This window comes from Plectropomus leopardus, chromosome 5 (assembly GCF_026936395.1).
Source record: "Plectropomus leopardus strain MGB_pleo_1.0 chromosome 5, ASM2693639v1, whole genome shotgun sequence".
Taxonomy (NCBI): domain Eukaryota; kingdom Metazoa; phylum Chordata; class Actinopteri; order Perciformes; family Serranidae; genus Plectropomus; species Plectropomus leopardus.
In genome coordinates this window covers 777,010-803,750 of record NC_142180.1, presented here as the reverse complement: position 1 = coordinate 803,750, position 26,741 = coordinate 777,010, and the positions used below count along the sequence as shown (strand labels likewise).

At 40.8% G+C, this 26,741-nt stretch overlaps 2 protein-coding genes across 8 annotated transcripts in view; one reads left to right on the top strand and one right to left on the bottom strand.

Annotated features, from left to right (window-relative positions):
• szt2 (SZT2 subunit of KICSTOR complex) overlaps positions 1–13,298 on the bottom strand; it is a 191,834-nt gene extending 178,536 nt beyond the window's left edge. For all 7 annotated transcript variants that reach the window (XM_088077346.1, XM_088077350.1, XM_088077348.1 and 4 more), the window contains exons 1-6: positions 13,125–13,298; positions 11,044–11,169; positions 10,069–10,242; positions 4,277–4,447; positions 2,920–3,042; positions 645–807 (exon numbers count right to left, since the gene is read on the bottom strand). In XM_088077346.1, the coding sequence (XP_087933472.1) occupies positions 645–807; positions 2,920–3,042; positions 4,277–4,447; positions 10,069–10,242; positions 11,044–11,169; positions 13,125–13,148 (781 nt within the window). In that variant the 5' untranslated portion in view covers positions 13,149–13,298. The remainder of the gene's footprint in view (positions 1–644; positions 808–2,919; positions 3,043–4,276; positions 4,448–10,068; positions 10,243–11,043; positions 11,170–13,124) is intronic.
• Positions 13,299–17,754: 4,456 nt separating this feature from the next.
• ddx10 (DEAD (Asp-Glu-Ala-Asp) box polypeptide 10) lies at positions 17,755–26,178 on the top strand. Its single transcript, XM_042483726.2, has 2 exons — positions 17,755–19,195; positions 22,460–26,178. The coding sequence occupies exons 1-2, from the start codon at positions 17,849–17,851 to the stop codon at positions 23,681–23,683; spliced, it is 2,571 nt and encodes an 856-aa protein (XP_042339660.2). The 5' UTR covers positions 17,755–17,848; the 3' UTR covers positions 23,684–26,178.
• The last annotated feature ends 563 nt before the right edge of the window (positions 26,179–26,741 follow it).

Genomic DNA, 26,741 nt, shown 5'->3' with positions numbered 1-26,741 from the left:
CAAGTGAGCTCAATAACTTTCATGCTTGCTTTGAGGCCATCAGTAGTCAACAAGTTAAAGCACTTGAAGCAGAGGTTAATGGGTGGGTGAGCATGATGTCAGGAGGGTTTTCCAATGTGTAAACACCAAGAAAAGAGCAGGTCCACATACTACCAATGGGCAGGTTCCCAAACTGTTTGCAACTAAACAGCGTTTAGTGTTCACAGTGATGTGCAATTGGTCACTGGCTCACTCACAAAAAGCTGCATCAATCATATCTTGCAGACAGTCTAAACATTGTATATCATGTTCTAGTATGCTGTATAAGATTTATTTAAATACAGAGGAGCTGTGTGATGGAATTCAAACTTACATATTTTCTATCATTCACTGTCTTTATTTTTTAAAAACATTTGTATGAGTGTCTTTGTGTACCTATATATTTTAGAATAATTCTATATTTTTATGTGCCCACAAATTTAAAAAGATAAATAAAGATGCAGTAGCTACGCAGTCAAAGTCCTGATTGTTAGAGAGGCTTGGACTCCTTCAAAGTGGTTCTAGGAAACAAATCCATACCTCAGCAAGGGAGGATCTCCGAACCCTGGAGACAAACCTGTGACTGAGAAACTAAAGACCACTTTCAGTAAGTAAGACAAACCTACCAGCACTGGAGTTGGGAGGCAGCAGCTGAAGGGCCAGGATGCCCTGGCGGACCATGCTGACCAGACACATATCAGCTGACACCATGGAGACGCCTTGCTTCCTGTGGGACTGCTCATCCAGGATGCTGCTATGGAGGCCTGAGCTTTGGACAGAATCCACAGACTGAAGGCACAGGAAAAAAGAGAAAAACATTGCAGGCAGAGTGGCATGATTTAACCTGCTGGATTTTGCTGTCTCAGTTTTTTTATTTTAATTTGGGTAGGATAACTGGTAGTTATGGGATTAGATTTGACTGGTTAGTTTCATTTTGGGTGTCTAGGGGAATGAGTTGGTTGAGACAGCCCACTGGGTGGCTGGCCCGGTGATTTCTCCATCTTTTGTTCCTTTCAGCTGGGATCTTCAGCCCCTTTTGTTTCCCTGAAGCCTCCACTAGATGAGCCGTTTCCTTGCTGTTCTTTCTCTAGCAGGATCCAGGTCAGGGCAGAGAGGATCGTCATTATGCTCCTGACATTAAAGGGCATCAACCTGAAATAGACTCACTACCCTCGCTTTTGGTCAGTGTATGGACATTTTCATACACCTATACATGCATACCATACATGACTGATAACTGACGTACATGTTTATTCAGTTCTTCATGGTCATTTTTATTCATGTATATGCTTTAAACTTTTGTAAACTTGTCTGGTTTCCTAGCTTTGTTGCAGCCTCTGAATCAGGTTGTAACACACACACACAACTACTACTACTACTACTACTACTACTACTACTACTACTACTACTTGATAGTTAATACTGACACTAAGGGCTGACACTCCCAATATTGTTATTGAAAAAAAGTTAGGATTTATGTTAAACTGTTTTATTTAACTGAGATCTGTTCTCATCTTCACATAATATTTTGTGACACTGTAAATACTGATAAGCATTCAGTGTTTCCTCTACACTCATTTAGGAGTGGCGGCCCGCCACTCCTAAATCCTACCCGCCGCTCCTTCAAATGTCGGTTTTTTTTTTGTGTTTTTTTTTTTAAATTGCAAATACACCACCGCCGCATCACAGCACAGTCCTGCACTGCGTTGGTGTCGCGAAAGTGCTGAGGCAGATAACTATTTTGCTCCGTATCTACTCTTTGGGGTAGATACCACCGCCCCCTCCCACCCCCCAACAGAACTAACTGGTGCTGACGTTAATTAGCTACTCGCATCCAGGCATCAGGTCGGAGAGTCAGAGGAGTGTCGGCTTGAAAACAGCGTGCAACTTACCGGAGAAAAGGTAGACTTATTAGCTTAAGAAAACTTATAATAGATTTTATTAGTTAAATAAACATTCGCAAAATATTGATGGCCAGCTAAGGTTAAGTAGCTTAAGTTAATTGGGCCCGGTGCCAACTCAACTCAGTGTCGCTAACATGAGTAAACTAATTGATAGCATTAAGCGATATACACGCCATGATGTAACTGCTGACTGCATTTTCAGATGAGCTTGTTCAAATATTTTTCAAAGAAGAGAAAGACACCTGATGAGGATGGCGCTAGTCAGGTATCATTAGCCTTTTTACTGACTCAAATTATGATGGTTAGGTAAAAAATTATGTTCACACTTGTAATCAAATGTGATGTGAGTGTAAATTATCAAACGTTAATGTTTTATGTAATCGTATAAGACAAGTAACAGACAGGGAGGAGCAGTGGAACAAAGTAAAGGAGAGCAGAGTGCAGGAGGGGGAGTGCCGAGTGAAGGAGCAGGAGAGCAAAGTGATGGTGCAGGAGAGAGAGATGAGAGTAGAGGAGAAAAACATAAAGGGAAACACAGGCTATCAGGCTGGGACCCTAAATGGGTTGAAAAAAATAAATAAAAAAAAATTAAAAATTATTGTTTCTATTTGTAGGTAAAGACTGATTTGAGAAACAGGCTGCAGGGGGATCACCTTGCAGCATGTATGCTGCTGAGCATCAATGGGCCACCTCTTGGGGAATTTCCATACAACAGAGCCTTAGAGCTATTCTACAAAAAACCAAGAAAAATCCATTGTAATGAGCCTGGGTGCAAACTTTGCCACTGATTACAGCCCTATCAAGAAATTATTATTTATTGTTTTTATTATTTTATTGTTGAATTTTTGTTATTATTTTTTATTTTTACATTCAGCCTTTAAAAAGCGTCATTTGTTTACGCCGCCACGGCTCCCCGGAGAGCCTGCCCCCGCTGCTGAAAAAAATCCTAGAGGAAACACTGGCATTGATAACTATTGAGCTATTGATAAGCACTTGCCTGTTCATGCTGCTGATGTAGCACTTCTGCGATGTTACTCTCCACTGCTCGGAGCTGCTGATAGATGTGATGTAGGAACTCTACAAGGTCTGTTCTATCAAGCTGACAGCCCTGGACCAAAACCTGCAGGAACAATTTATCAGAGGGCTGCAACAACATCTGCAGCAGCTTTATACATCACAAACACACAAATCAGAGCTCTAAAAAAGAAATGCTGCATGGGAGATGTTGTTAATTCTGTTGAGTCAGAGGAGAGATCACTCCCAGAAACTAAGAAGAAATGGTTTGATATTAAGCTCAGGGCAAAAAAACTTGTCACAGCGTACACCCACAGAGCTGTTCTGCACAGTTAAAGGGTCTGTCGTTCCTCCAGGCCACTAGGCAACAACCTTCAAAAGCGACAAATCTGCATCACAAATGATCTGAACGTTGATTGAATGAAACCCCTTTCTGTTGACATAATAGAATTCATTGTTTGATGGTGTTTTTACTGTAGGGTGGGTACAGTCTACGGCTTTAATTATGTTTGAAAATCCGGTAATGGGCGTTGAATCCCTTTTTGATTTTGACTTGTTGTGGATTTCTATAAGGGATGTAGGTCAGGGCCAGGGAAGTTATAGCATCATACTCTGATCCTGCTTAATGACGGCTGTGAAATCCCTGTAATGTCTCCAACCTCATGCTGGAGGAAAACATCCCTAGGTGGACAGGAGTTGGATGTGCACAGAGATGGCTTGGTGTGTTCTGTTCCTCACTGCAACATAGGTCCTTAATCACAACATAAATCCAGAAGTATGTGTTTTGGGAAACAACACTTTTGTTTTGGGAAACTGGAGCATCTGTTGATAAGATTGCTTAATGTATGCAGTGACACACGAAATGCTTTCTACTTGTAGTTTCACTGTTCAATCTACTAGATTCTGTGCATAAGCATGGTCAGAGCTGTGCTTCTATTTACGCACAAGTACAAGTACAAGTTGATAAATCTCACACTTCACATGGGAATGCTCTTAAACACTAATTTCAAATGAATTCCAATAAGAGCGTTCTCACAGGGGTCGCATGGCCTGTGATCGGATACTAATAAGATTTAGGTCTACATATGAAAGTGGCTCAGATCTGATTGGAAAAAAAATAGATATCTGTGTCCACACTTCTCTGAAAATATCAGATCTGTGTCACATGAGAGCAAAAAATGGGTTTGGGCCACAATAGCCTGTAATGTGAATGTAGTCGCAGACAGTCATTTTAGGTTTTTAATTCCAAGGCCTTTGAACCTTTTTAGGAAATCTGGATACATAAATATGGACATAAAACACCATTAAACAAAAACAGGACATGTGAGCTATGTACTGACCTGATGGGAAGTGAGGCCAATAATTGATGAATACGCCAGGATGGTGATGAAGATCTTAGGCTTCAAAAGTTGATCAGTTCCGGGAACTTTGAATGGTTGAGCGAGACCGGCCAGACACCTCGACAGAGCATGAAACACCTCATCAAAGATCATCTCTCCTGTGCTGTCATCCTGCACAACAGAAAATACACAATTTGTTTCTGTACTCAGCAACTTCTTAAGCATCTCATGTCAGAGTTTAGTCAGACAGAGGACATTACTCTCTTGAGTTAAGGTCCATGCTGATCCACAGAGCAGCTGTGAAACAGGAGTATCAGCAGAGAATTCCACACTGCTGGAGTGTTGTCACTTATGATTGCAGGATGTACATGTTAAGACAGAGCTAATGATAGGCTGATACACAGTTGACGGCCCACCCACCAGTGACACATTACACTCTGATCAGTACTACATTATCCAGGCACATACCAATATCAGAAAGGTAGAAATATATCTGATACCATGATATGGGCATACAGAGGTTTTCACAAAAACACCCAACAAACATTTTTTGCCAGCTGAGAGCAGAAATCCACAATAAGCTGAACATCACACCCATGTTTGAAATATTATGGCTTGAAAACTAGACTTGTCTGTTTATAGAACTGTCTGGTGGACAAACTACAGAACTGCAACATCATCTCAATTACCACCTTTTATACAAAAAATAAATTAAATAAAATCAGTTTAATGCACAATAAAAAACAGTGAGAGAGACACTTCTCTATCTTTCAATCATGGAGCAGATGATGTTAAAAACCCTCACACAACCACAGCACTAACCTGAACAAAATTCTCTCAGTATTTTTATCCATACCAGCAGCAGAGTAGGGATGCACAATAATATCTGCACATCATTAACATCCGCCAATATTGGCTTTAAAATGAAATGTACCAATCAGCCGACATGCTGATTTCTGTTGATGTGGCAATCCAATATTTTTAGTTATCTATTTAATTATTTGTTTGACAAAATGAACACTTTAAACATCAATCCTACATTAAGGTGTTTCTCTTCTTTTGCAAAATGAATGAATATTAAAACAATAAAAAGCATTGTATTTGATATCTCCATCTGCTGGTCGGCCATCACAATATAGTGTAGAGTATGCAGAATATTTTGTCAATATCGATATCGATATCAGTATCAGTTATCTGCAAAATGAGTTGTTATATTGTTAAACAATATACCGACTTGGTATCCTGAGCATTTGACAAGTTGAAGTTATGTCCTGATGATGGAGCTAGATGAGATTTCAGGGGATCGCTAAGGCATAACATGTCACCCTGTTGAGATGATGAGTGTCTGAGGAAATCCATGAATGAATGAGGAAATCCATCCAATTGCTGTCCAGACACTTCTGTATGGATCAAAATGGTGGACCAACCAACTGATAAAACTGTCATCCCTTGAGCCATGCTGCTAGCTTGGTGAAAAACCAATCAACTGTGGGTTGAAGACCGAGCCCTAAATTAGCTTTACCAATGCAGTGTGCAATCTCAGAACACAAACTAGAGCGAGGCAATTAGTGATTAGCATCTGCTGTCCATTGATGTTTTACTACATTTTGAATACGCAGGTACTAAGACTGACTAAGATCACTGGGTCTCATTTGTGAAATTTTATTAAAGGTGTGAGCAGATTTGCACACAAAACCCTACACCGGACTCATGAACGCCACGAGAAACCCAGATTTGATCGCAGGCACATGACTAAGTTCATAAATACTTTTCAATCGTAAATTGACGGCGTGCCTCCGCTAGTAAGCAATTAGTATACATTCCCATCCCATGAAGAGCCAGTGACCACCATATAAGGAGTTGATCATTAGTACGGTTAGGTGCATCCTGTCCACCTGCCAACACGTAGCAAACAAAGAAAGAGAGAGAAAGAGAGAGAGAGAGAGAGAGAGAGAGAGAGAGAGAGAGAGAGAAAAACTTTCTGACACAGAGATTTAAGTTATTTTGGGTAATGTGGAGCTGAGAAAAAATATTTTATTTTCTTCTTTTAGTGGTGGTTTGACAGGGACAGTTGAATCAACGACCTAGGGGGAAGTAACAGATGCCATTAATTGTGTGTCTTCTGTTGTAGGAACCATCCCAGAAGTTAACCAAAAATGGTTCAATATAATACTTGATGCAAAAAGTACACGCAAAAAAAACCTCAACAGCTTCAGGAGGAGGCTCCTCCCAGTCACAGCTGTCTGCTACAGACAAGCACATTGCTTGGATTGTCAGAGAGACCTCCCAGTCAGGAATTATTCCTGACAGAGACAGCGACGTGACTGTTATTATAATCATTCAACATGTTGAACAAATATGTTTTAAGTCGATTTAAATAACCCAGTCAAATTTTTTTTAAACCTAATTTGAATCTTAAATCTGCTGTCAACCAATTTATCTAAATGTATTATTTTTAAAATCTTTTGCTGTGTTTCAAGTCAATTCAAGTCAAGTCAATTTTATTTATAATGCCCATTATCACAAAATACAGCTTGCCTCAGAGTGCTTTACAGCATACGACATCCCTCTGCCCTTAGACCGTCACATCGCCTAAGGAAAAACTCCCATAAAAGAACCCCTGAAACAGAGGGAAAAAAATAGAAGAAACCTCAGGAAGAGTGGCAGAGGATGATGAGGGATCCCTCTTCCAAGATGGACAGACGTGCAATAGATGTCGTAAATAACAATTGAATTACAATAATGACCAAAAGGAGGACTTCCAGTGGTACGAGGGTGAAGATGGCCGCATGAAAATTTAGCACTCGACCAAAACTCAATTGGCTTCCCGATACCTGCGAGACCCGGGGGAACACCAAGAGAAACAGCGCGGCTGCGCTCCTGTTGGGAAAAGGTAAAGGGCACCAGGCGCAGAGACAGAGTAGAATACCAGCAAAGGGTCTGGGAATTTCAACTATCAACCAAAATGTAGGCAGAGGATTGGTAATTTATCTCATCTCAACAAAATATTAGTATTCCCCTGCGCATTATCATGTCTGCATCTTTATCATTTGAACCAAGACAGTGATGGTAGACTGCCTCTCTCAAAACTGAATCTTTTTTATTATATTCTTTCTCCCCACTCATATTACGAGGCAGGCTTAAAGCCTCTAAGTTATTAGCCTGGAGGCTGTGAAAACGACAGTCTACAGTTTATAAAATTAGGGAGCCTATTTTCAAAAAGATTACATATGACCTAGGAGGAATACAAAAAGCATTTGGGAAATTCTATCAGGCCCTGTGCACTCAGTTTGCACCATTTGATGCCTCCAAGGTTGAAGAATTTTTGAACCGGTTGGACCTGCCATCCTTAAGGAAACTGCATAATGACAAACTAACGAAAGAAATTTCGGTTGAAGAAACTGATAGAGCGATCTCCTCCTTGAGATCCTGTAAGTCTCCAGGAACAGATGGATTTCCTGGAGGGAACAATTAATACCAATATTGCATAAAAGCATCAATTACACTTTGAGGGAGGGAGTCCTTCCCCCATCTTGGAGGGACGCCACCATTTCAGTAATTCCAAAGGAAGGTTAAAAACTTAAAAGAATGTTGGGCATATAGACCCATTAGCGTCCTGAATCAGGACTATAAAATATATGCAGCTATACTAACCAAAAGAATGGAGGAAGTGATGCCTTTCCTGATTAATGAAGATCAGTCTGGTTTTATTCAATGTAGGCAGACTCAGGACAACATAAGGAGGACCCTCAATACCATTGAATATATAAAAAGGGAAAAACTCAGGGCTATCCTACTAAGTATGGATGCAGAAAAAGCTTTCCATTTGGTGGAGTGGGGGTTTCTCTATAAAGTTATGGAAAAATTTGGTTTTCAAGAGAGGTTCATTAAGAGTATTAAGACATTATACACATCCCCTATGCTAGAATCAAGGTCAACAGAGGTTTATCTAGAACCATTCACCTGCAACGTGACTGTTGTCAGGGCTGCCCTGCCAGTCCAGGACTATTTAATTTATTTATCAAACTGCTTGCTCAAACAATTAGACAAGATTCAGGTCTAGAGGGCATTATAATATTTTACCCAGACTACTCTACTTGTTTCAGTCTTTACCCATTTATATCTCTGATAATCAATACAGAAAATGGCATAAGGTGATATCCTGTTTCATTTGGAATGGCCAAGCCCCTAGGGTGAGATACAAAACTCTACAGCTGCCAAAGCATAGCAGAGGGAGGGGCCTATCAAACATTAAAGACTATTATCTAACAGGACAGATAAGACCACTGATGCTCTGTTGTAATCAAGATTATTTTGCAAAATGGAAACCGTTGGAGCTGTCGTTGATAGACAGGCCTTTACAGAGTTTGTTAGGATGCCCACTGACTGCCAAACAATATACCATCCAGAGTCAGTATGTTGGGTTTTTTATAGATATTTGGTCTGGCTTAGTGAAACAACTCAACTTTCAGAAAGAAATTCAGATTTTAACATGGCCAATCCATGACTGACATTTTAAACCAGGTGTGAATGACAGAGTCTTCGGTCCTTGGAAGAGACGAGGATTTACAGCACTGTGTTTGTTGGTTGATAATCAGAAATTTATAGATTTTAAAACCAAGTCAGAAAGATATAGCCTTACTCATATCATGGATATCTCCAACTGTGACACTATTTTGATAAGAACACTTAAGGATTTATACCAAAAAATATATCAGGTATCACGCAAATGTTTATTAGGGCCTATAATTTAAAAAAAAATGTCCAGAAAGATAACTGGTGAATTATACAGAGTTACACACAGTTATACACAGTTGAACTAAAAAGCCACTCAACAAATTACATAAAGGTAAAATTAAAATAAAATAAAAAGTAAAATAAAAAAAGAATTGGGAATTGTTATTACCCCTGAGGAATGGACAAATATAATCAGCACAAAAAATCACTACCACAGCCTCACAACTGTGGAGAGATTTTTCTTGGAAAAACTGTGTTAGATATAAACATTTTGCTGTATATATTCAGTTTCCATAAAATCTTGAAAAATAAAGTTTAAAAAAAAATAATAATAAAATAATGACAAAAAGAAAAGAGAAAGAGAGAGGGGAAGAGAGGGGGAGAGATGCATAGCAATAATGGTAACAAACGCATTTCATATTACAATAATGATAGGTGTAAAATTACTAAATGCACTCTATGATAGCATGTTATGTTATGTGCAAATATTGTGGGTGTTGATATAAGTCTCATGCGTATATTGATAGTTGAGGCATGACTCATAATAATAAAGTAGAAGGTTGCATGAAGCACGATCACGGCATCGGAGCAACCAGGACCCGCAACACAGGCATAGCTTTCAAAGGCATCTGCTTAATGTGGGCCATTACAGAGCACAATATGAATTAAAATTGTCATTTCTAATAATAAAAAGCACCATTGATGTGCAATTCTTATTTTCACTTCAGGTGTCGATTTCGTTAGTACTTACAAAAAGACTGAAGCTACTAATATACTGATGAATGCCGAAATACTCATAAAGTTCCTTCTGCCAACAGTCTATACACTAATTCATTCTGCTCACCTTTCATGAATGAAACCCAATGTTTTGTGCCTAGATTAATCAAATCTATATGCTGACATGCCAGCACATCTTGTTAACATTGGTAAAATACCACAACTGAATCAAAATTGATGAAGATACTTGTTGCTGGTGAAACTACACTCCAACCACCTTTTTATCTCATTGTGCCAAGAAACAACTTAGCAACCATGAAACTATGCTGAAGTCTTACCACGATCCCTGTGGAGGGGCTAAGGTCCAGCTCGATGATGAAGCGGTACCTCCTGGCCAGGAAGGTGGCTCGAGTGGACGGCATCAACTTGTATGGGTGCATGGTGGGGGAGAAATCTGCCTGCCATCCTTTAGGTAAGATACTCAGCAAGTCCAATTCATTCTCTGAGTTCAGCTGTAAACGAAGTGAGTCAAACATGACATCAGTGACTCATTATTCACAACATGCATGTGGTCCAGGAATGTCTCACCTAATTGTTCCTCAGTTGTTAGAATGACTGTGGAGGTCAGAGGCCACCAGAGATTGAAAAGTGGCTAACGGTTAACTTATGTAGCGTCACTCATGTTCCACTGCAGGTACCACTCCTCAGCAGAATATATCATGTATTCCACTTTTGTTTAAGGGTCATATGCAAGTTCTTTGTCGTATGACACTATGTAAGCCATATTGTGTATGGCATTGTTCATTTACTGTGTTGTTTTACTGTGTCACAACCGCTAACGTATGTGCCAGTGCATATGCCGATTCTTACTGTCATATGCCATAATGCTTAACAAGAGCACAAAATACTGTCACACATGTTGATGTCATGGCTTTATACTGGAAGATAACTTGAGTAGCACGGTCAGAATTTGCACGGTATCATCCAGTGGAGGTTTAAGTTTAGTTTATTTGAGAAGGGACAGTGCAAATTAATAAAAACACAAGGTAAACAAATGCCAGAATTAGCCAGGATGCTGTTTTTCATTTGTAGTCCCTTGAACAATGTGTTAAAAAAGGCCTCCTATACAATAAAGTAAAAGAACAAAGAAACAGGGCATGCAGTTTAAAATACTTCTTTAAACAAAAGTAGCAGGGTCGTAATTGTCAACAGCGACCAACCAATCAGAACCAACCTCCTCAAACAAGAAAGGCACACCATTAGCCACTTTCCAATCATGGTGTTGTCAGGCTCAATGAGGACAGGACACTCACCAGTTCAGGCTTTGATGCTGGCCAGATGATTTGGTTAAGTTTACCAAGGAACCATGCCAGACGCACATTCCTAGAGATCCGATACTCCTCCTTCATCAGCAGGTAGATTTGGTCAGCCTCCTCCACCTTCCCATCAGAGACATGTTACGTTCATACATGTTCAGAGTTTTAGGCAGTATTGTACTTTTGACTTGAAGATCAGAATTTGTCTTTCTTTATGATAGCTACAATACACAGCACTTGATTTAGCATCTACATGTTTTAAACTTCCTTTTGCAGTTTTAAGTCCACATTTCCCCAGGCCGTTCTATTTCTGAAGTCCTTAAATACCACCGCTTTTGCAGTGCTTTCAGCTTTAGATCCTGATGCCATAAGCCACCTTTTGCATCCACATGATACGCCGTTGGATGGCGTAAGGTGAGAACACGGCTGGACAGACCTGGTCACAGAGTGATTACACCAACAGACAGCCGGGTGGCACCTGCTGTCGCTGTATAGCAACAGGTTGAAACACTGCTGGCAATGACATAATATAATGAGCAAGAGGGTCCTAATGGGGCAGGCGGGAGGGGCCTTAGATGAATCCAAGAGACTGTGGATTTTCATATGGGATTGTTTGCTTTCTGACTACATGTGATGGGTTTTTTTCTGCAACTTACTATTGGCCTCCTTCCCCTTATCATAACCATCTGTGGCAGCATGTGCCTATTCTGGTGTCCTGGCATTGGTTTCAATGTGCTTTTGATGTCTAACCATAACCACGTGCAGCGTCATCCCACCATGTGTAATATTGACATAACAGTAGCAACATCCCAGAACGTCAACAGCAGACGCAGGATACCTACAGCATCTTATGAAGATGCAGAAGTCCACTACAAAGTGGAAATATGACAACTTGGAATGAGAAGGTATTGAGGTTTCACCTCTGTTAAAGTTAAAATTCTGCAAAGTTATGATTTTGGATATTGTGAAAAGTCAGAAATCCAAGTCTTATTTAATATTAAACAGGTGTAGCTGCTATCTAAATCCTGTTTTAAGTGGCAAAACACTTAATCCACAGAGAAATGCACACAGCCTGAATTCAGAATTTGTCAGGATTTCAGTGAAGTTCTGAAGTCACTACAATCGGCAAGTACACAACAAGTAGTTTGTAACTTACACATAAACCGTTTAAATGGCTCTCCTCTTATTACCTGTTGGAATGTTTGCAAGTGTATGTGAAAACTGAGTGTTTCAGAATGAATGTGAATACAGGTATATTCAGACACACCGTATGAGAAAAATACTGTGTTTTTTCAAGATTGAAGCATGTAGACATGTTCTAGGTGAAACCCAAAATACAAGTATGAACCTAAACATAAATAGAATATGGGACCTTTGAAGCTCATAGTATAGCTACCCCCACTCGTCCGACTAACAATCTGCAATCATGTTCCCTCTTTTCCTGACAGTCTTTCATTAGCTAACGTTACTCCCTGAAAGCGTGGACCATTTAAAGTTAAGATTTGACTCTAATACAATGCACTTCTATGTGTTACTTGTATGCCGAATTCAGCAAAAGATCTAATTAATTTACAAAACTTCAAATGTAATAAAATAATTAAAGTGCAAGTTTACAAATGAAAAAAGCAGCACTAAATTTCTATATTGATTCATCCAATTTGGTGCTGGATGAAAACTTTATGTACCAGAGCACCGCAGGCTCCAGCTAACATTACACAGCCAATGGCCTGTCGTTCATCTGCATTCAGATAAGCATTGTTCTGATGGAGCAGAGACAAAGGAGAGTCTCTAAACTTTAGTGCAGCTTTGTACCGAACATGGCTCGTGTTGATTTGCAGCTTGGCTGTTAATGCTAACAGTTGAGCTAACAGACGGCTAACCGCTAAGTTTCTATCCCTCCGGAAATATTAGCGAAGTTCTATCTGCTGCCCGGAAACTGTTTTTAGTTGTGCTCCACTTCACAACCGACTCTGTTGAGTTTTGACTTATAGGACAAACAACCGAATGGAAAATGTGCGTTTATTTTAATGACCAATGCAGCCCGTTTGCTTTTAAATGCAGTGTAAAGGTAGTATTACCTCATTGTCCTGTCTCTCTGCCATGCCGGGTGTCTCATAGGGACAGCAGGGACGTTAGCGAGCCTCCGCTGACAAATATTCACTTTGCTTGCAGAAAAACAAGCTGTCCCAATACTTGTATGTCATTAGTCTTGTCTATTTATCAGGCGTTGGTAGAGCAGTGTCACTTCAGACAGGATGACGGCGCATTGAATTTCCGGTTGTATATTTCAAAAATAAAACCCGTTAGATAAATATGAATGCATTGAGTATTTCAGATGCGAGACTGTCAGACGGTGATACTCAGCTTACTCACAATAAAAATAAAGTGATTCACCCTTCGAATTGTTTTTGTACTTTTAGTATTCAAAAGGTGCAAAGGTGCATGAACCAGCATCAAAATAGAGCTCCTTTTTCAAAAAAAGTGCCAGAGGAGGATCCCCACAGAGGTCCTAGCCAAGACACTTGTCCTAAAATCCTGGAAACGTCCTTACATCCTAGAAATGAGCTAAAATCTTAGAAACAGCATGAAGTCCTAAAAATGTCCTAAAGTCCTACAAATACCCTTAACTCAAAAAATGTTCATAAATCCTACAAACATCTTAAAATTCCAAAATTTTCCCCAAATCCTACAATCCTAGAATACCTAAAATCATAGAAACATGTATAGAGCTGCTGCAATTGGTCCCTGACCTCCTGTTATCTTACAAAAGTGGCCTCCAAGCAAAGCAAGTTTAGTTTCACTGCTAATAGCTATGCCCTACAAAATGTTATTTATATAGCATATACCTACATGGTGAACTGACAAGACATTTCATTACTAACAGTCACCAATATATTCTTAAGTGTTATACTTTTAAAGACAATATCCATTTGACATTATCTCATATCTTTAAAATTGATTTGATAAGACATTTCCTTCTCACAGAAGATATGTTACCAGGGATAAAGAACAGGTGTGAACAATAAAATGACCAAAGTCGGAATTCCATTTAGCTGCTTCATTTTCACGGTCCTGGTATTGTGAACGCTGGATCACTGTCACACTGTCACTGTCATGATAACTGGAACATTTGAATAGATTCACTGTTAATGTTACACCTGTGCTTACTGTACCAGGTGGAAATGTCTGCTGGGAAAAACACCTAGGCTTATGATTCATAAAATGCGGGAAGCTTGTCTTGAATTTCTGTGGAATTTAGCCAGTTCTACTCTGCTGAAGGAACATGACAGAGAGGAGAGGTCTTCATAAAACCTACTGTGGAATGTGAACTTATTACTGAGTCATTTGTTTTATGGATAAACATTCTTTTCAGCTAGCCTATCAAAATGGCACAGTGAAGCTACCCACAGAAATGCTATCATAAAATGGGTAGCCTAGTAGTTTGGATATTGTTATAGTAGTTATATAACTCTATAACGTCTAAAGCTATTTTTAGTATATTTTACTACAAGCCATGTTATTTCTTTATTCCCGCGTTCCGTCTCGAAGATCTATTTGAATCTAAACATTAATAAGAACATGGTTTGTGGACTTTGACACCAGTTTATTAGCTTTTGTTTTGAAAGAACTTCCGTGGATGTTGTTGTAGGGCGGCACGTGATCAGCGCTTCTCTTTTTTTCTCCTTTTCGGTTTCTACCTACTCTCATGGGCAAAGGGATTTCAATGCCCCGAGTTTAGCCTGCCAGGTAGCGTCAAATCCTCTCTCCAAGTGTTTATTACTTGTAAAAGGTAGATATAAAGTAGATATTTGGACATCCTCGCTCCCTGTTTCATCTCTGTGGACTAATTTAATATACTTATAGGCATTGTATAAATTACGTACAAAATAATGAACAGATAGCAAATAGATCTGGGTTAAATACATACTGTGAGCCTCCAAATGACATTATTTACTTCATCAGCTGTGGCATATCAAAATATTGATTAAGCAGCATGATAACTACAGAAACCAGTCAATGGCACACCTGTGTAGTAATGATGCTGATAAATCAGCATGTTGATATGCCACACCTGTCAGGTTACTGGAAAAGCAGAAATACTCACTAACATAGATTTTAATCCAATAAAAATAAGTATTTTGATAATAATAATAATGATGATGATGATGACTTTATTAAGGACACAGAAAAAGGTCCACAGCATAATACAGAAACACACACAGAAAACAATACATACAATAAATATTATTAAACAAAAACAAAACAAACAAAAAAAAGGAATCACACACACTACATTATACAAGTTCATAAAAAAACAAGCAAAAAAAAAACCCATTTGGTCTAAATTCAAGGGACTGCACCCACAAAAACTGGAACACGAGTGGCGCTGCAGTCTCGGATGAAAACCTGAATGAAAAAACTTTCCTTTTTGTCATTATTGTATTTTAATTAATTTTTACAACATCAGTTGCACGTCTGTCTGTCCTGGAAGAGGGAACTCCTCAGTTTTTTTGGGGAGGGGGTTTTCCTTGAACAATGTAAGGGTCTGAGGACACAGGGATGTCGTATGCTGGAAAGCCCTCTGATGCAAACTGTGTTTTGTGATAATGTGCTTTATAAATAAAATTGACTTGACTTCTCGTTCAAATAGGGCATATTTGCTTTCTGTGGTGCCTAGGCACAAATGCAATAGGGTGTTCCTCACTGCTAGGCATGATGTGCGAAACAACTGCCCCCACCCCATAAGGAGAAGCATCATAGGCACCCTGAGTCCATATTTTTCCAGGCAGTGCAGTGTGGCATCCAGATTCTTCAGATGCTCCTCTTCAATCTTTCCTGTGACAAGGATGTCATCCAGAAAACACTGAACTCCAGACAGTCCACTCAGTATCTAGTCCATTGCATGCTGGAAGAGAGCAGGAGCAGATGCTATGCCAAATGGTAGCCTGCAGTACCTGTAGAGGTACTTGTGAGTTTTTACTGTGAGTAGCTCTCTTGACTTCTCATCAACATGCATCTGGAGGTAGGCTTAGTTTAGATCGATCTTGCTGATTTTTTTTCACCAGTTAAGCCAGTGAACAGATCATCAATGTGGGGAAGTGAGTATTGCTCAGCCTCAAGCATGGCATTTATAGTCACTAAAAATCCCCAGAGACCCTCATTGAGTCGTCTTTTTTTATTACTGGTATAATTCGAGCGGCCCTGTCACTCTGGCTAACAGGTTCCAGCACACCGTTATTAACCAGGGACTCCAACTCTGCCTCAACTTTTGGTCTTATTGCATAAGGAACCGGTCTGGCTTTTAGGAACCTTGGCCTGCTGTCTGAATTAATGTTCAGTTTGACAGTGATTTCCTTCACGCTTCGTAGTTCCTCCATGAACACATCAGGATATTTGTTGAAGACAGTTGTCAGGCCTGTATCACCTTTGCACAGCCTGCAGATTGCAGGCCAGTCCAGTGTGACTTCCTCTAGCCATGAGCGGCCCAACAGAGATAGAAAGTTCCCTTTTACCACATACAGTGGCAGCTTAACTGTTTGACCATTCATCTGGATTGTGACAATGATGACTCCTTTGGTTGATACAGGCTCACCGGTGTAGGTTTTCAGGATGAGGCTGGATGGTTTTAACCGCATCAGACACTAGGGAGACTGCTGAACCTGTGTTGATTTCCATGCACACCGGTTTTCCATCCAGCAGTGGCGAGACCCACTATCCCTCTACCCCTCCAGTCACTGACAGCACATACACTGTTGTCTCATCTGATGACCTGCTGCTTGTACATTATGCACAGAATGTCTTTTTGAACTTTTGCTTTGGCTTTGTGTTGTATTGTTTTGTGTTCTTGTCAGTTCCTTTACTTTTGCATGTCCGTTCAATGTGCCCCTTTTTTCCATTTTTTTTTGCAATTCAGGTCCTTACTCCAACACGCCGCTGCAAAATGTCCTGCTTTGTCACATGGATAACATTTGTGCTGAGCTCCCTGTCCTTCATTGGAGACCTTGTGCAGTTGTCTGTTCATGCTGAGCTGATGAGCCTCCTTGGTGGCTAACTCCATGGACACGCTAATTTTAATAACTTTGTCCAGCGTATGTGCACTTTCAGTTAGCAGGCGTTTCTGAGCTGCTTCGCTCAGTATAGGGCCATAAATCACAATATATGACACTTGGCCCTTATTGTATTGTATTGTATTGTATTGTATTGTATTGTTTCAAACACAAATAGTGCAGTATTTCTACACTTCCTATTTTAATTCTAAAAGTCTAACTAAGGATAGGGGCTGCAAATTAACCTTTTCTATAAAGTTGTGTGCATCTCATCTGTTTGGTATTTTATATATGAAGTGATGTTTAATGCATTTTTCCTTGTGGAATTAATAAGTTAATTGTTTTTTTTAATTGTGTGATGTAAACCCAAAGTATTTAAATACCAGAAGCAAGAAGCAGACTTTTTGCATAAAAAAGCCTTCAAAAATATTAAACAGCTATCAAAATAGGTCCCAATTCATTATAAATAATAATCATAATCACAATCATCATCATCATCATCATCATCATCATCAAAGAAAAAAACATAGTCGATAGCAGAACAATCCAAGTGCTCTGTTTTGTGGTAGTTTTGATTCAGGTGATCTAAACAGTCGCCTAACAGATCAATCTCAGGGCTAAAACATTAAATGGATCGCATAATGATGACGTCATACTACACGCGACGTTGTCTTCTCCACGCTGTTTAGCAGACGGTGTAGTGTGTGTTTGTGTGTGTGTTAATCTGCCCTGTCTCGCTCTGTTTCTGTCAAATTATGGAGAAAAAAGGCACAAACTCATTTGGCAAAAAGCGTAAAACGGTTAAGAAGAAAGATGGCGCCGATCCCGTTAAAAACTTCGAGAAATGGAAGAAAAAGTACAACAAGACGAAAGCCGCGGTGAAGCGGGACAGGGCGCCGAAGAAGCCGGAGTGGCAGGTGGAGCGGGAGGACATCCAGCGGCTGGTCAGCAGGTATAGCGACATCAACTCCATGGAGGTGGTTAAGTTCTCCGACTTCCCGATTTCAAAGAAGACCCTGCTGGGTTTGCAGGAGGCCCAGTGCCGACAGCCCACGGAGATCCAGAGACAGACCATCGGCCTCGCACTGCTCGGTAAGGATGTCCTCGGCGCAGCGAAGACCGGCTCTGGGAAGACTTTGGCCTTCCTCATTCCGGTGTTGGAGTGCCTTTACCGGCAGCAGTGGAGCTCCATGGATGGCCTCGGTGCCCTCATCATATCCCCCACCAGAGAGCTGGCCTACCAAACCTTCGAGGTCCTCCGCAAGGTGGGCAAGAACCACGAGTTCTCCGCGGGGCTCGTCATCGGCGGCAAGGAGCTGAAGGGCGAGTCAGAGAGGATCCACCGGACCAACATCGTCATCTGCACCCCGGGCCGACTGCTCCAGCACATGGACGAGACCGCCACCTTCCACGCCTCCAACCTGCACATGCTGGTCCTGGACGAGGCGGACCGCATCCTAGACATGGGCTTTGCGGATACACTCAACGCCATTGTGGAGAACCTCCCCAAGTCCCGGCAGACGCTGCTGTTCTCCGCAACGCAGACCAAGTCAGTCAAAGACCTGGCCCGGCTCAGCCTCAAAGACCCAGAGTACGTGTGGGTCCATGAGAAAGCCAAGTTCAGCACACCGGCCACGCTGGAGCAGAGCTACGTGGTGTGTGAGCTCCAGCACAAAGTCAACATGCTCTACTCCTTCATCAGGAGCCACCTCAACAAGAAGATCATCGTCTTCTTCGCTTGCTGCAAGGAGGTGCAGTACCTATTCCGGGTCTTCTGCCGCCTCAGACCCGGCATGCCGGTCCTGGCTCTGCACGGCAAGCAGCAGCAGATGAAGAGGGTGGAGGTCTACAACGACTTCCTCAGAAAGAACAGCACTGTGCTCTTTGCCACAGACATTGCTGCCAGAGGCCTGGACTTCCCAGCTGTCCACTGGGTCTTGCAGTTTGACTGTCCGGAGGACGCAGACACCTACATCCACAGGGTGGGCCGCACCGCCAGATACAAGGAGGGGGGGGAGGCCCTGCTGCTGCTGCTCCCCTCAGAAGAGAAGGGCATGGTCAGCCAGCTGCAGGAGAAGAAGGTTCCCATCAATAAGATCCAGGTGAGATGGCATGCATCCATGGCAGCGCTGTTCACAGAGAGCAGCGTACAATGTATTCAAGCACAGGACAGGAGAGGACAGAACAGGAGGACAGGAGAGGACAGAACATGAGGACAGGAGAGGACAGAACAGGAGGACAGGACAGGACACATTGCAACACTCAGACATCCCGGGCTCCAGTGATAAGGTGCATACGGAGATAAATACTGTAAGATTACACAGCATGCGTTAGGAAATAGGAAAAAAGAAGATTTGCTTTTTAAATGTAAATTTTTAGTGCTTGCAGTACAAACAAATTGACAAAAAAACAGACAGAGGTCAGTGAGATATAATTTTATTTAGGAATGTGTCAGGGATTTCCCAGTCAAGTTTTTTTCCCCTTGATCCTGATCCGAGTCATTTGATATTGAGTATCTGCTGATACCATGTCCTGATCTGATACCTGTGTCAACCTGGATAATCCAACTGCACAATGCACACTTCAGCTATTTTAAAGTTATTAAATTCAATCCAGTGAATATGCTTGACAATTTAATAGCTCTGCAATGGGATACAAGAAGAAATGTCTGCATGCTTAAGGGTTCTTTTTTTCTTATTTTTACAAAATGTCAAAGTAAACAAACAAAAATGTGTCTTCAGAATTTCCTCTCAAATCCACTTAGGCATCATTGAAGCATAGAACTCAATAAATGAGTAAGATAATCACAATTCCACTTCAAAGTCGTGTTATAGCTACACTATAACATTACCAGTTATGACAAATAAAAAATACTCACAATTCAGTATATTACAGCATTATAGTATAACTAGTTCACTAAAAATGAACAACAGAAATTTCAGTTCCAAAAAAGCAGTTTCTGTTTATTGGAGTAGCAGCATTCCAATAATAATTCTATATTTGATTTTTGGCACGCTTTTCAAGAAACTCGTAGATCCTTAATAAAGCCTGAATATTTGCCATAAACCATGCCCTCAGTTCACCACCCCTGTGTGATGGTGGAAGCACATAAAGGGCCGGACGGTGTGTGCTCAAAATAACCGATCCCAATGAATGAATGAATGTATTGATTGGGTCTGATACAGATCCTTCAGACCCAACTGGAGCATCTCTGACATTTTCTATAAACTTTTCATTTGTGTTGAATTGTGGAGAATTGTGGATAATTATATAGCACTTATCAAAACCAAAGTTACAAAGGGCATTACACTTAAAATCACAAAAATACAAATGCAGGAACATTTTTTAAAACACAAACAAAAGAAAAATATAAGAACAGCACACAAGAAAAAATCTAAATGTAAAAAATAAATAAAAAATACAACACAAAAGAAAAAAAAGGTTAAAAACAACAAAAAACAAAAACATTGACAACATTGATATTGATTTCTGATCAGTCGACCTGTATGGAGTAAAGCAGACTTACAAAGGGTTGTTCGTGAGAGTTAGAGTTAGAGCAACTGCTTTATTATCTCTGCATGTAAATGGACATGCACTCAAGGCGTGTTTACCCTACGAGTCACAACCACCCATTCTCATGCACATTCACCCAGTACATGGTTCAGTTTTTAACCATTCACACATACTGATGGAACAGCAGTTTGGGGTTCAGTTAAATATGTTGACTGGAGGAGCCGGGGATCGAACCACTGATGTTTCGACTAGAGGACAACCCACTCTTCCTCTGAGAAACAGCTGCTCCAGTGTAGAAACAGAGTAGATAAAAGAAGAGCTAATGTTATTCTTCCAGGATGTTTCGCCTCTGTAATGGATGGTCTGCTTGGTGTAGAAGTGGCACTCATGTAGAGGCGTGCGCGTGTTGCTGCTGTTTCCATCCTTAGTTGAAACTCATTTTACAGCCATTTCAGCAGCACTGTTGTCATGTTTCTTTGTAAACGAAGCCACACTTTGGACTGTTTGTTTCACTCCTTGTTGTTGATTTCATAGTTTTGCAATGTGCAACTGTCAGAGAAACATGCGTGCACTGATTAAAGGAGGCGTACATTTCTAATGAACTGGTCAGTTTGTAACCAGGTCTCCATTCCCATCCCTACATGCGACCGCTGTGAGAACGGTCATATAGGAATTCACATTTGTTTTTCCCCATCCATCCATGGGTCATACTCTCACAGTGCTGGCTCAGATCATTCACTCTTTAGTGTTAGAGCACCTGTAGAGGGCCGCAACCACAGCGCTGCTGACGGCGACTGCGTGTGCACATGTCATGACACAGACAGAGATGTTGGTGTGTAGTTCTGGGCATTGGAGGGTTCACAGAAACTGTTCCTCTGTGAAATACTCCACATCACCACTCCACCACTCCTGACTCCTCTCCTGCTCCCACACCTCTCTCTCCTCACAACCAGCAGCAGCAGCTGCTAGCACAGCTGGTGGACCAAAAGTCTGTGTGTACACCGTGTATACCCTATATATTTACTCAAGTACTCTACTTAAGTACAAATTGCAGGTACTTGTACTTTACTTGAGTATTTTCTTTTCATGTCATTTTATGCTTTTACACCACTTCAATGCAGAGGGAAATATTGTACTTTTTACCTCACTACATGTATCTAAAAGCTTTAGTTACTTTACAAATTAAGATTTTTGCATCAAAAAAAGAATTCTAAAATGTAATGTTCTATAATGAATTAAATTACCAAACAATTTATACAAGTACACTTGCAACAAAATCTGTCAGTTGACAGAAAAACATAAAAGTTTTTTTTTTTCAATTAAAAAAAACAACCCTTGTATCATTTTGATCTTTTGTTGTTGTTTTTCTCCCTCCCTTTTTTAAAACAAATAATTCAGAGTTTTATGGGTGTTTCTTTCTTTTTCATATAATTTTGAGGGGCTTGGGTGTGTTTCTCTTTTGAAAAAATACTTTAGAGCTCTTTACGTGGTTTTTTTATATGTGTAATTTTAGGGGTTTGGATGGTTTTTCTTTTTTTTGTTAAATAATTTTTGGTGTTTTATTTTCTATTTTCTTTATAAATTAAAGATTAAAAGTTTTTTTTCTGCATTAGGTATTTGTACTTTACTACTCCAAGTATATTTTCCTGATTGTACCTACCTACTTTTACAAAAGTAACATTTTCAGTGCAGGACTTAATTTTGTATCAGAGTATTTTCACAGGGTGGTATTAGTACTAAATAACTAGTGCTAAATTTAATGGTCTGCATCTTTCTTTCACTTCTGCTTACAAAAACAGAAGAGCTGTAGACAGCATTTGTATTCATTCATTTTGTTTGGGGATTCCTTCCAGGTGAACCCAGACAAAGTGCAGCATGTGGAGCAGAAGCTGGAGGCCTTCCTGGCCCAGGAGAAGGAGCAGAAGGAGCGAGCTCAGAGGTGTTTTGTTTCCTATCTGCGCTCCATCTACCTGATGAAGAACAAAGAGGTGTTTGATGTTTTTAAACTGCAGATTCAGGAGTACGCTGTCTCTCTGGGCCTGGCAGTTGCTCCCAGAGTGCGCTTCTTAAGCAAAGCTCAGGCCCAGAGAGCGGAGAGAAGAGCGCAGAGAGAGGAGGAGCACTCTGAAGAAGAGAAGGAGCAGAGGAGCTTTAAGGCCCAGCTAAAAGGAAACATTCATCATGAGGAAAGTCAGAGGTCAGACTCAGAAGATTCAGGCGATGATGAGGACGGTGGTGATGAAGGAGAGATGGGACAGGCCAAGACCCGACTGCTGGCTGCAGAAGACGAGGATGATGATGATGATGATGATGATGATGATGATGATGATGATGATGATGATGATGATGATCTCAGAGACTTGGAGCTGCTGACAGTCAAAAGAAAGGATGTCTTCAATCTGACGGGGGATGATGAGGGCCCCGAGGTCCCTGCCAAAAAGAAACTGGAAAAACAGAGTTCAAAGTTCAAAGAAGCCAAAAAGGCCCTCAAAAGAAACTTCCAGGTCAACACCAAAGTGGTTTTCAGTGAGGAGGGAGAGACTGTGCAGCTGTGGCCTCCAGTCCAGCGGGCAGTGACCATTGGACTGGAGGAAGAGGAGGAGGTCTCAGGTATCAATGTGGAGAAGGCCAGGGAGAGGCTGAAACGTGAGGACCAGGAGTTTGACAAACAGGAGTACAGCCGCAAAGTGAAAGCCAAACACCGAGAGAAGAGGCTGAAGGCCAAGGCAGCCCGCAGGGAGGCCAGCAAGACTGTGGGACACAAATCTGACCAGGACGAGGAGGACGAGGTGGTGGCCTACCTGGCCAATCACAGTGACGACGAGTTTGACCCCAGCACCTTGCCAGATCCTGACAAAGTGCGCTCTGAGGAGGAGGGGGAGGGGGAGGAGGATCAGATAATGTCAGCCAAACGGCAGCACAGCAGTGAAAGCAGTAGTGAGGAAGAGGAAGAGCTCCCCACAGGGAGTAGGAAGAGAGCGAGGCATCAGGATGAGGAGCACACAGCCCTGGACACGGGGCTGTCTCTGGCTGAGGACGAGGAGCTGGTCCTCCATCTGCTGGGAGGGCGGAGCTAGAGCAAACACGGAGAAAGGAACACTTAAGTAACAGCAAAGTCAGTCATTAAATGAGAACATGTACAAGTCCACTAGACTTTGGCTCTGAATGTGCTCTCATAAGAGCGTTAAAGGGGCACTCCAATGTTTTAGTTTTTCACATCCATAAAGTTGGAGCACTGCCAAGGGACAGATAGATAAAAGAATGATGGACACTGAAGCATCAGAGGCGGAGAAATCCTGACTCTCAGTATGAGTCATTACCCTTCAACTCATCTATTGAAGCCTGCACCATCTCCTCATCAAAGCCTCTAAAAACTTGACTTTAAAGGGATAATGCTGATTTTTTGAAGGGGTCACATGAGGCAGTTATGGATAGTGTATGACGGCCAGTAGATGGCAGTTGGCAAACTCCCTGTTTGGAGGCTGGAGTCAGACATGGAAGCTAAGCAATCTACTGCTGTGGAGTCAGCAGCAAAATGTTTTTTAGCCACCAAATAAAGTCCCACCTAAAATAATCAATATCAATTTGAGTGTGCACTTTATTTAGAGTATTTTTATCACTTTACTTTTCTGTCAGACAGTCCATTTTGACAGGGCAACTGCTTATGGCTTCAGGTCCACATCTTGCTCCTGTGAAAGCCACCAGACTCCATTGGCAAAGTCATTTTAGCTCTCTGAACATGGGAGCTGCTGATCTATTGCTGGTCTGCTGCTGCTTCGATCAGTTACTGGTTTGTGTTATTGTGTGACATTGGTGAACCTGAATGAACCCTTTCAAATGCCAGAGTTACATAATAACACAACTTGACTAATGGACTGAGGCAGGGGTTAACCAGCAGCCCCTGTGTTCAGTCGTGAAATGTTTCACTGTTTTTCTCAGTGCAGTCTGGCTTTGAAGAGAGCGCTATAACAACTCCATTTACTTGTTGGAAATCACTGTCTGACATCAAGGTAAAGTGGTGAAAATATTCTAAATGTAGTGAGCACTTAAAACAATATAGATTTGTTTAAGGTGTGATTTTTTTTTAGGTGGCTGAAATAGGTTTTGTTGCTGACCCATCCACAGCCTTAGATTTCTTAGCAGCCATGTCTGACTCCAGCCTCCTTCTCCACACTGGGGCTGTGCAGACAGTCATAAACTGTGTGTGAAAAAATGTCAACTATCTCTTTAAATTCTATTTGTCTATTACATAAATATATGTTTCTACACAAATATCAATCAATAAGCAACAATCAGAGTTTGGTAACATCTTTAAGTTGTGCTGCTGCATCAGGACTGCACAGTGACTGAATAGCCAAAGATGCCACTAGCTTCAAATTCTGTTGTCACTCAGTTTGCAGTGCAGGCTCTCTGATATCAGTGATATGGAAACATGTGTAGCTGAAATAATCTTGCTGATGTCATCAGAGTTCTTTACTCATACTGGACAGAGCTCTTCGAGAGGCACAGAGGACATTATCCCTCTGTTTTTACAGGTTGATTGAGTGAAGTGCCTCTTTCATTTCTGCATGTGATGCTGAAACATCATTAAGTCAAGTCAGGAGTAATGTTTTGTAATTACAGTGTGAATTTGACAAAAGCATTGCACTGTCTTTACTGAATCTTACCCAGTGCATGTTGGTAAAGGTGTAAACCATAATGAGCAGCATTATGGCCAGCTGTACATCAGTGGGTTAGTGTGGTACCACTGACCAGAGTGTGTGTGTTCATCCTTTTACACACAACAAATAAAAAACATGACCAAGCGCACATAGGTTGCCTTTTTTTAAGAAAACTGCCCTGATCCCAGTTTCCACTTTCATATTAGGCTTCAATAAATAGGTAAGTTAACGCTCTGAAACCTGAGCAATTTGGCTAATGTCTTCCAAAAACATGGAAAGGGGGCACAGAGCAACTTAAGAAGAAATGGACAAAAAATTAGAAAGAGTTTTTTTTAATTAAAAGAAAATTACTTATTTTTAAATTTTAAATTACCTTACTGATTTCTTGGGGTTTCCGTGACATTTCTTTCCAAGTTGCAGATTGTTTTTTCCAATGTTTTTAAAAGATATCAAACCAATTAATTAGGTTTTAGAGGTTTAGATGATAATGAAAAGCATCTGAAAACAGCACAGGAAAACTGATGTTGGTATTAATGGGTTAGACAGTACCAACAGTTCATGTTTTTTTGGCACACAAGTTGAGCTTTCATGTAGCTGAGTGTTTTCTGCTGTTTGAATGTGTAGTCCTCCTCTTTTTCTCTCTCCTCTCCTTTCACAGTTCCTGTGTCTCTCATGCTAACCTGCTTCATGAGAGGGACTTGTACTGAAAACTGAACATTATCTAAATGTCTTTTTGTTTGTTTAGCATCAGAGAACACTCACCATTTTGGGATCAACTTTGATATTGAGTTCTTCTACTAAAGAATTATTTCTCATGTCAGTGCTCAGTTGAATGGTTTGAAATTGAGTTTGACCCTGAATGTTCCAGTCAATAAAAAACATAAGTCCATCCTCAGTGCTTAAAAAAATTACTTGGCATGCCTCCTCCTTTTTGCACCACCTCCTGAGCTCAGGAAATGATTATTTGAATCTCCAAGCTTTCTTTTTCTGACATACTAAGTAGTGTGTTAGTGTGGGTATGTGAACACACAGACAGTATGTGAACTCACCAGTCAGATCATTGTTCAGATTGTGTGATAAATGTAGAAAATATCCATGGTTTATACACAGTAGTGTGAACACCTGTACTTTTTCTATAAAGTACATTAAATGTGATTTAGGAGGAGCAGCATGTGATTTTCAGTTCACATAGCAAAGGTTCTCGTACTTGTCAATTCAACTTTGTTAACTAAATATAACTGTGAAGTGTACATAAACTGAGCAATGTGACTGCAGGGGCCCATGTCAGCAATTTACAAAAATGAGTCCAATATATGAGCAAGAGCAGATGTAGACACAAACTGGTACAACTAATGACAAAAAATAAGTAAAAATCAATAATGGGCAGATTATTACATCCTTACCACGTGACTCAAGGTCAGTGGTTCCCAAATTGGTCCATCCACAGGGTCCACATTTCTCTTTTGTCATTAGT